The sequence below is a fragment of the Pinus tabuliformis genome, chromosome 4_2 (assembly GCF_031772625.1).
Source record: "Pinus tabuliformis cultivar Carrire ecotype Pingquan chromosome 4_2, CPIR1, whole genome shotgun sequence".
In the NCBI taxonomy this organism is placed as follows: Eukaryota; Viridiplantae; Streptophyta; class Pinopsida; order Pinales; family Pinaceae; genus Pinus; species Pinus tabuliformis.
Window position 1 is genome coordinate 772,143,373 of NC_142304.1, and position 7,876 is coordinate 772,151,248.

Consider the following 7,876-nt stretch of genomic DNA (forward strand, 5'->3'; position numbering starts at 1 on the left):
GGTGTTCTTGATAGCAACGTCAATTTTATGTCTTGTTTTTGCAATCTGTGGTACAGTATGTAGCTATTAGCCAAGAGACTTCTACCCCTAATGTTGTCAGGTCTCTAATCTAGGTGGGGGCTCTAATTTCATTTTAGTTTTGATATTGGTGAGGAAAAAGGACAGAAGTTCCATTGTAAATAGGCTTCAATTCTCTTGTTTTTGTTTCTTTTATTTAAAAAATAAATAATTTTATTTACATATTTACAACCAAAACCAAAAAAAATATTTTAAAAACCTCTATTTTTTATGATTATTTTTTCACTGGTCCTTCTCATCTTAGTTTTTTCTAATATAGTTGTGCATGGTAGAAATTCTTGTCATTCAAATTATATTAGTATTTTCAAAGAAATGTTGCCATCGAGTGAACCCTAAACCATAATAAAAACTAGGTTCAAAGTATAATGCACTTTGTTATGAATATGATTTATTGTCTCTCTCATTGGAATGAAATATTGTTCCAAAAACTAATGATTACACTTCTTGACTACATTTATGAAGTTCCTTCCTTCTTTCGCTAAGCTAACTTCAGAGTATTAAGTGTTTTACATTCGAGACTTAAGATGAGTCATTACTTTGTGAACTTTACAATCATGTGGGTACCTGACAAGCACAAAGTTGTGTTTGAGTTTTAAAATTTATCAACTAAATCCCAAAATAAAAATAAACTAAATCAAATTATGAATGTAATAGTAGTAAAATTTACTTGGTGTTGTAGCCTGAATTCTCATATTTTCCTTCCCACCTGCAAGAGAAATCCAATGGCAATTGTAAAACCAAAAATAAAAATTAGACTGCCACACATCAAATAAAATGAAATGAAATGCAGTAGATTTTAACCTTGATATTTTCCCCTCGATGGGTAGTTGTAATTCAAAATCTTCCTCCAGTGGCTTAAAGAGCAAGTTTAGCTTTTCCTTAGTGACTTCACCTAAGGGAGGATTCCACTACAAAGAGTACAAACTATTTTGAACCCTATCTGATTACAATGCGAATACAACTGATAATTTGTGTTATTTTCTAATAACATAATATTATTTTTTCCTCTTTTATGAAAACAATGCCCTGAGAATGACTAAATAACAAACCTTGGGGAAATTATCCTTTTCGATAATAAGAGCTCGGATACCCTTCACAATACACAAACTAGTGAGATGTTTTAAATTTTTGAACAATTGAACTCATAGTTTCAATGTCAACAATCAAACATTATCATTTAAAAAAATTGATAAAATATTTGAATGTCAACAATCTAAATTGTACCTCGTAGATATCATTGGATATTACTCCTCTGAATGTGTTTACTGTCAAACGAAACTCTTTTTTGAGACATTCAAATAGTGTTTGTTTGCGTGCTTGTCGAACCTGAAAGGCGAAGGTTTACAAAATAAATAGTAATGAGACTACCAAGCAAGTTTTGTAAATTGTCTAAACCATGTATTTTATGTAATTTATAGATAATTTGAAATTTTAAACTTGAATTGTCTGATTCATGTCTTCTTCTACAAATTACAGAAAAAATGAAGTTTAAAAGTTTATATGAGATATTGTGTAATAAAAGGGATGAGTTAAAATGAAATGAGTCTTTGCAGGAAAGGTCAACACATTTCTTTGTTCCACGAATCATGTTTCAATAAATTACATGAATGTATATCAAAAGATGGTCGATGAATATATGAGCTACCTCTTTCTATCTTTCTATGCAATATGAGCTATTTTTTAAATCGTCCCAAATAATGTCGAAAGAAACTATAGGTTTTAAAAAGTACATGGATAGATGTTAAAAGATGCTTGTTGAAGACATGAATTACATGTTATTACAAAATAAGAGCTACTTTTTAAATGGTCTCAAAGAAGCTAGAGGTTTTGAAAAGTACATGGATAGATGTAAGATGTTTGTTGAAGACTTGAATTACATATTTATGTGCAATAAGAGCTACTTTTAAATGGTTACAAACTATGTCCAAAAAAGCTAGAGGCATATATTGTCATAGTATCTTAAATGCTTTAGCTAATCAATGTGTGTTGCATGTTTCAAGGTTGATTTTTAGATGCGTTGTCTTGCTAGTGTGAAGGTCGATTGTTAGTTAGATCTCGGTTTTTTTTATTACATGCATTTACAAAGATTTAATTTCTCTATAAGATTATTCTAAAGTATTTCGCTGCATGTATGTATTTATATGTTATTTGTGAAGCTTGCAAAGGTGTAACGTGTGATGAGTTGTAGTATCATTTTAAGGTGTTCTTTTGTTAGTTGATGTATGTTGCGATGTCAAAATTAGATATCCTAGCAACAAAGATTTTCTATTGTTAAGTGTTCAGGGTGAACTTAACATTTCTACCATGACCATTGTATATATTCATACATACTATGAATAGGTTTGTGAGTCCTAACCATTTCTATATAAAAAATTTGTGGCCTAGGTGCTTATGTTTATATGTTTATGTGATTCTAGGCCAGCAAGCATATGTGCTAAAAGGCCAATAGCATAGCTACATAAATATGTAGTCAATCTTTTATATTGATAAAAAAAACGTCATTGCTTCAATTAATTGAGAGAAGAGAGATGGTGGTCATAACTCATGAGTGGTAAAGGGGACTAAGGGATAGGTGATGGGCTGAAGTTGAGGGGCAAAGCAAATGCATATATTTGTTATCCAAAAGTTTCCAAAAAGGTGGGGAAGTGACTTCTTTGGGTGCCACTTGTAATTTTTGGCAAATGGACATACAAAGTTTTAATATTATTCAAGAGTTATTCCATCGTTCCCACCACGCTTTATATTGTACTTGCTCTTGGTATAATGTGACCATGTGATATTGTTACCCTATGGATCCTAAGTAGATCTCAGTGTGCACTTCTCCCATACTTCTCTTTGGCTTACTTTGGGGAAGGATAAATCCATGGAGGGAGAAGTGTGGTGATGGGTTTGATGGGGTCACATGGGACTAGGACTCCTTGGATAGCTTATTTTGTAACCTAGGGTAGTGGCACAACTTGAGAGAATGTGGGTGAAGCGGATGCACCACCTTGGGTTGTGTAGGGTAATGGGAGATTAGAGAATATAGATTGGAGGATTCTAGAGTTTGGTAACTTTGTGTCTTACTTTGTTTGTGCTTAGTACATGGCCATAGTGAGTTCTAGGTGAGCATTGACCCTAGTAGAGTCATATCCCCCATTGCTCAGAGTATTGGAGTAGTGTGGTCTATGGCTTCGTAGAATGTCTGAGGTTTGAAGATAGTTGGTGACTATATTTTAATATAAGTCTTTCAATTTATGTTTATCTTTAAATATGATATTATCGTTATATTTTCGCACATGTTTGATTTATTTTAGAATCATAGTTACATATTGCATTGCATATAATAGCATCATAAATGTGTATATAGACTAATTAAGGTGATTGTGGCACTTAATGGACCTGATTGGACCCAATAGAGTGACTAGGAGACATAATAGATTTACTACCAAAGAATTGTTGTGGTACAGTAGGTAATTGGTGCCCTAGTATGCTTAGTTATAAAGCATATTAGAGATTATAGTAGAACAACTTAAAAAAATATTTGGAATTCATATTTGCACACATAATAATGCACTCGAGTGGTGGTTAATGTTGTTATAGAGTCGTATTAGAGAAAAATGTTATAGTTATTGGGTTGTATGGGTTGGAATTTGGAAAGTAGTGGAAATATGCAAGTTGCATATGAGGTGATTGACTAAATTTGTCAAGGGTGTAATCCAAAAATGTTAAAATTGGCAACTAGGGCCAAACTTCATGTGGGTCACCTTATTCATGGATGATAATATGTTTACTAGATTCCTCTCGTCAAGAGGTGTAGGATTGGTCTAAATATCATCCGATTCTGATAAGTATTTATGGAGATATGAATTTATTTTGATTATGAACTAATTGTCAAAGTCGGCCAGCAACTTATGTAGGCTCAGAAGCCCAACAGACACATCTATTCATCATCAACGTTTTGCATATAAATACAGGATGTCTCCTCCTCATTTGGACACACACTTCTCATCGCATCTTTCTCTCTCCTGCGCAGAAAAAGAGTCTCTTCTCTCTCCTGCGCAGAAAAAGAGTCTCTTCTCTCTCCTGCACAGAAAAGACTCTATCTCTCACACGTGTGGAAAAGGGACGTAGATTTTAGGGCTGCAACTGCAGATCGGAACTTTGACCAACGTTGACCAATATTCTCTCTCTGGACTGCGCAGTAGGTGAAGCTGACTCTCTTTGGAAGGCCGCATTTTTTCGTGAAGGAATCAAGGTGATCCGGCCTCCGGTTTGATAGATATTGACCGCCCTAGTTTAGGGCTAATGCCGTTGATGTTGCTGGTATAAATCAGACTTTTGTACTATTTCTCTCTGCTGAATTATTGAAGATAAAAGAATATTTTATCAAAGGGTTTCCCCATATTGGGGTTTGTCCCTAGCTAGCCGCCACATCTTGTGTCTCTTGTCTTGGCTTGTTTTCTATTGATCGTTTAAATGTTCTATCTACATTTTACTTAATGTACATGTGATTGTTAATCTGTGAATAATAAAAAGAAAGATAAGTAAACTGCTCTAAGCATAGAACATACCATAATTTAACATGGTATTAGAGCTGAGGTGAAGACAAAGCCCAAGCAAGAGCAAGAGCAATCACCGAAGACAAGGCTATCTAAAAAGAACTATGGGGTCCTCAACACACTTCCCTGTTGAAGACAAACTCCGTGAGAAGTCTGACTACCACAGATGGAAGATGTCTCTCGATCTAACATTAGAAGAACAAGAAGTGTTGGACCATGTGAGAGGCGGAGTTGTCGAGCCTCCATCAAATGCATCCGCTACTGCCAGGAACAAATGGACCAAGGGAGAAGTCAAAGCAAAGAAGATCATCTGGGACTCTATCGACAAGCGCTTGGTGGCTTATGTTTCTGAGTTGAACACCTCCAAGGAAATCTATGATAGACTGGTGAGTTTATTTAAAGTTAATGATGCAAATCAAGTTCTGTTTCTTAGAGATACGCTGAAGGAAATTAACAAGGGCAAAGATGAAAATATGCAAGCATATTTCTTAAGGATCACTGAGATCAAGAACGATCTCCTATCTATTGGGGAAGTAATTCCTGACAGGGAAATGGCACTCACAACTCTTGGAGGACTACCATCTGAATGGTATATATTCAGGACTACTCTCCTCAACAATAATGTAATTCCTGGATTTGAGGAATTAATGGCTAGATGCATTCAAGAAGAAGCAAGAATGGAAGAACAGGAAATGCCCACACTTAAAGGTCATCCTGCTGCCTTTTCTTCTCATGCTAAAAGAAGAAACAATTTCGAGGCTAAATCCAAAAGGAAGGCTGGACCAAAGGGTGGAAAAGGACGATGTTACCATTACAATAAACCAGGTCATTATGCAAGGGAGTGTCCTAATAAAAGGAACTCACACCGGGATGATGATCAAAATCCCTCTCAAGGCAATCAAAGAAATGGCAGGTCAAATGGCCGAGGTAAAAGGAGTGCTGGAAATCAAGGAAGAGGACAAACATTCAAGAAGGCAAGAAATTCTAGGTATGAATCTAACACTATTGACAATAAGCAAGATGAGTATTATCTACCAGTTGTTCTATCTACCATTGCTCCCCTGGACTCGCTAGGAAATTGGCTTATTGATAGTGGTTTTTCTAGGCACTTCATTGGTTACAAAGAAGCTCTCTATAATCTGGTAGAGAAAGAAACCAACCTGGAAATTGTTCTTGGAGACAATTCAAAATATCCCGTGAAAGGCGTAGGAAATGTCACTCTTCAATTAAATCAAGGTAATACCCATCCACTTACAAGATGTATTATATGTACCTGATCTCAAAAAGAACCTGGTGTCCATTTTGGCAATGGAAGACAAAGGTTGCAAGGTGGCTTTCAGCGATGGCAAGGTATGTGTATGGAAAAAGGACTATAAAGATGCCTTTACTCTTGGGTTTCGAGTTGATTCATTATATCAAGTCAGAGGAAGTCCACTGGGTGTCATGACTTGTGACACATCTCTTCAGTCCGAACTATGGCATCAGAGGTTTGCTCACCTTCATTATAAGGCTCTACCTGATGTAAGAAAAATGGTGACTGGGATGCCCGAGTTCAGATTAGAGCAAGAAGGTGTATGTCCAAGATGTGCCGAAGGAAAGCTAAAAAGGGGACCATTCCCCTCAAGCCAAAGCAAGACCTCCGATATATTGCAATTAGTTCACTCAGACATATCCAATATGATGCCTGTGAACTCCTTGGGAGGATATTTATATTACCTCACTTTTACAAATGATTATTCTCGCAAGACTTGGATATATTTCTTGAAAAAGAAGGATGAAGTGTTCTTCTGGTTTCAACACTTCAAAGCCTTGATCAAGAATCAAACTGAAAAGAAGATCAAGATCCTAAGGACTGACAATGGGACTGAATATGAATCCAATGAGTTTCATGACTTTTGCAAAGAGGCTGGCATTAAGAGGAAGACCACTACACCCTATACTCCTGAGCAGAATGGTGTGGCGAAAAGGAAGAACCGTACGATTGAAGAAATTGCCCGTGCTATGCTCCATGATCAAAGACTTCTGAAGTTTCCATGGGCCGAAGCTGCAAAAACCGCCGTATATGTACAAAACCGATGCCCTCATCAAGCATTGGGTTCCAAAACTCCTGAAGAAATGTTCACCGGTAAGAAACCTGACGTGTCTCATTTTAGAATTTTTGGAAGCCCTGTATATTTTCATGTGCCGAAAGAGAAAAGAAATAAATTGGGGGCATCTGGAAAGAAAAGAATCTTCGTGGGCTATAGCAAAAATTCTAAGGGCTATAGAATCTATGTAGCTAGTCAAAGGGAAGTCGAGATTAGTCATGATGTCACCTTTGACGAAGATATGGCTCTTAGCAAAGTAGACAATCTTCCTACTTTAAGGGGATCTAAAGAAGCTGACACCAGGGAACCGAAGGAAAAGGAAGATGAGACAATGCCCGATGTGGAAGAACCTATGGATCCTATTGATCCTCCACCACCTGAGCCTTCCTCTTCAAGGAAGAAGCCTTCATGGCTTAGGGGGACACTTGATGATGCTGAAGAACACACAGCTCCCTGTGGAACCTTCCGTGAAAGTAAGAAGCTGAATAGGTATCAGGGATACCTGACTATCATGAGCACAATCATCCAAAATGAGCCTTCATCATTCACAGATGTCATCAAGCATCAAGTATGGAAGGATGCTATGACCGAAGAATATGAGTCTATTATGAAGAACGATGTCTGGGATGTGGTCCCCAGACCCCAGGACAAGACAGTTGTCACTTCTAAATGGCTTTACAAGATAAATCATGCAGCTGATGGAAGTACGGAAAAGTATAAGGCTCGTTTTGTCACTTGAGGCTTCTCCCAGAAGGAAGGTATAGACTATGACGAGATATTTGCACCTGTTGCCCGATATACCACTATCCGCTCGATCATAGCCCTTGCTGCTTCGTAAGGATGGAACCTACATCAGATGGATGTCAAGACTGCATTCTTACATGGTTCGATCAAAGAGGAGGCCTATGTGGAGCAACCCGAAGGATTTGAGATTTATGATTGAGAATCTCATGTGTGCAGGTTGAAGAAGGCCCTCTATGGGCTAAAGCAAGCACCCCGAGCATGGTATGAGCGGATCGATAGCTACTTGATGAAGCTGGGATTCACTAGGAATGAAGCCGACCCTAACCTTTACTTTAAGGTTATAGATGACAAGTCTCTCATACTGGTGCTTTATGTTGACAGCCTCTTCCTAAAAGGTGCAGACCCTCTCATTCACAAATGTAAGAG

At 37.2% G+C, this 7,876-nt stretch overlaps 1 protein-coding gene across 1 annotated transcript; it reads right to left on the minus strand.

The window, feature by feature from the left end:
* Positions 1–580: 580 nt before the first annotated feature.
* Positions 581–1,533, minus strand: LOC149171910 (3-hydroxyisobutyryl-CoA hydrolase-like protein 5). The gene is made up of 6 exons (XM_089426129.1): positions 1,516–1,533; positions 1,303–1,404; positions 1,128–1,169; positions 880–986; positions 746–784; positions 581–642 (listed from the first exon to the last, which is right to left on the minus strand). The coding sequence occupies exons 1-6, from the start codon at positions 1,531–1,533 to the stop codon at positions 585–587; spliced, it is 366 nt and encodes a 121-aa protein (XP_089282255.1). The 3' UTR covers positions 581–584.
* Positions 1,534–7,876: the final 6,343 nt, after the last annotated feature.

Coding starts and splice junctions, on each gene's coding strand:
- LOC149171910 (XM_089426129.1), bottom strand. Junction 1,170..1,302: donor TATCCAATGATATCTACGAG/GTACAATTTAGA, acceptor TGTATTGTGAAG/GGTATCCGAGCTCTTATTAT. Junction 643..745: donor AATTCAGGCTACAACACCAA/GTAAATTTTACT, acceptor TGTGCTTGTCAG/GTACCCACATGATTGTAAAG.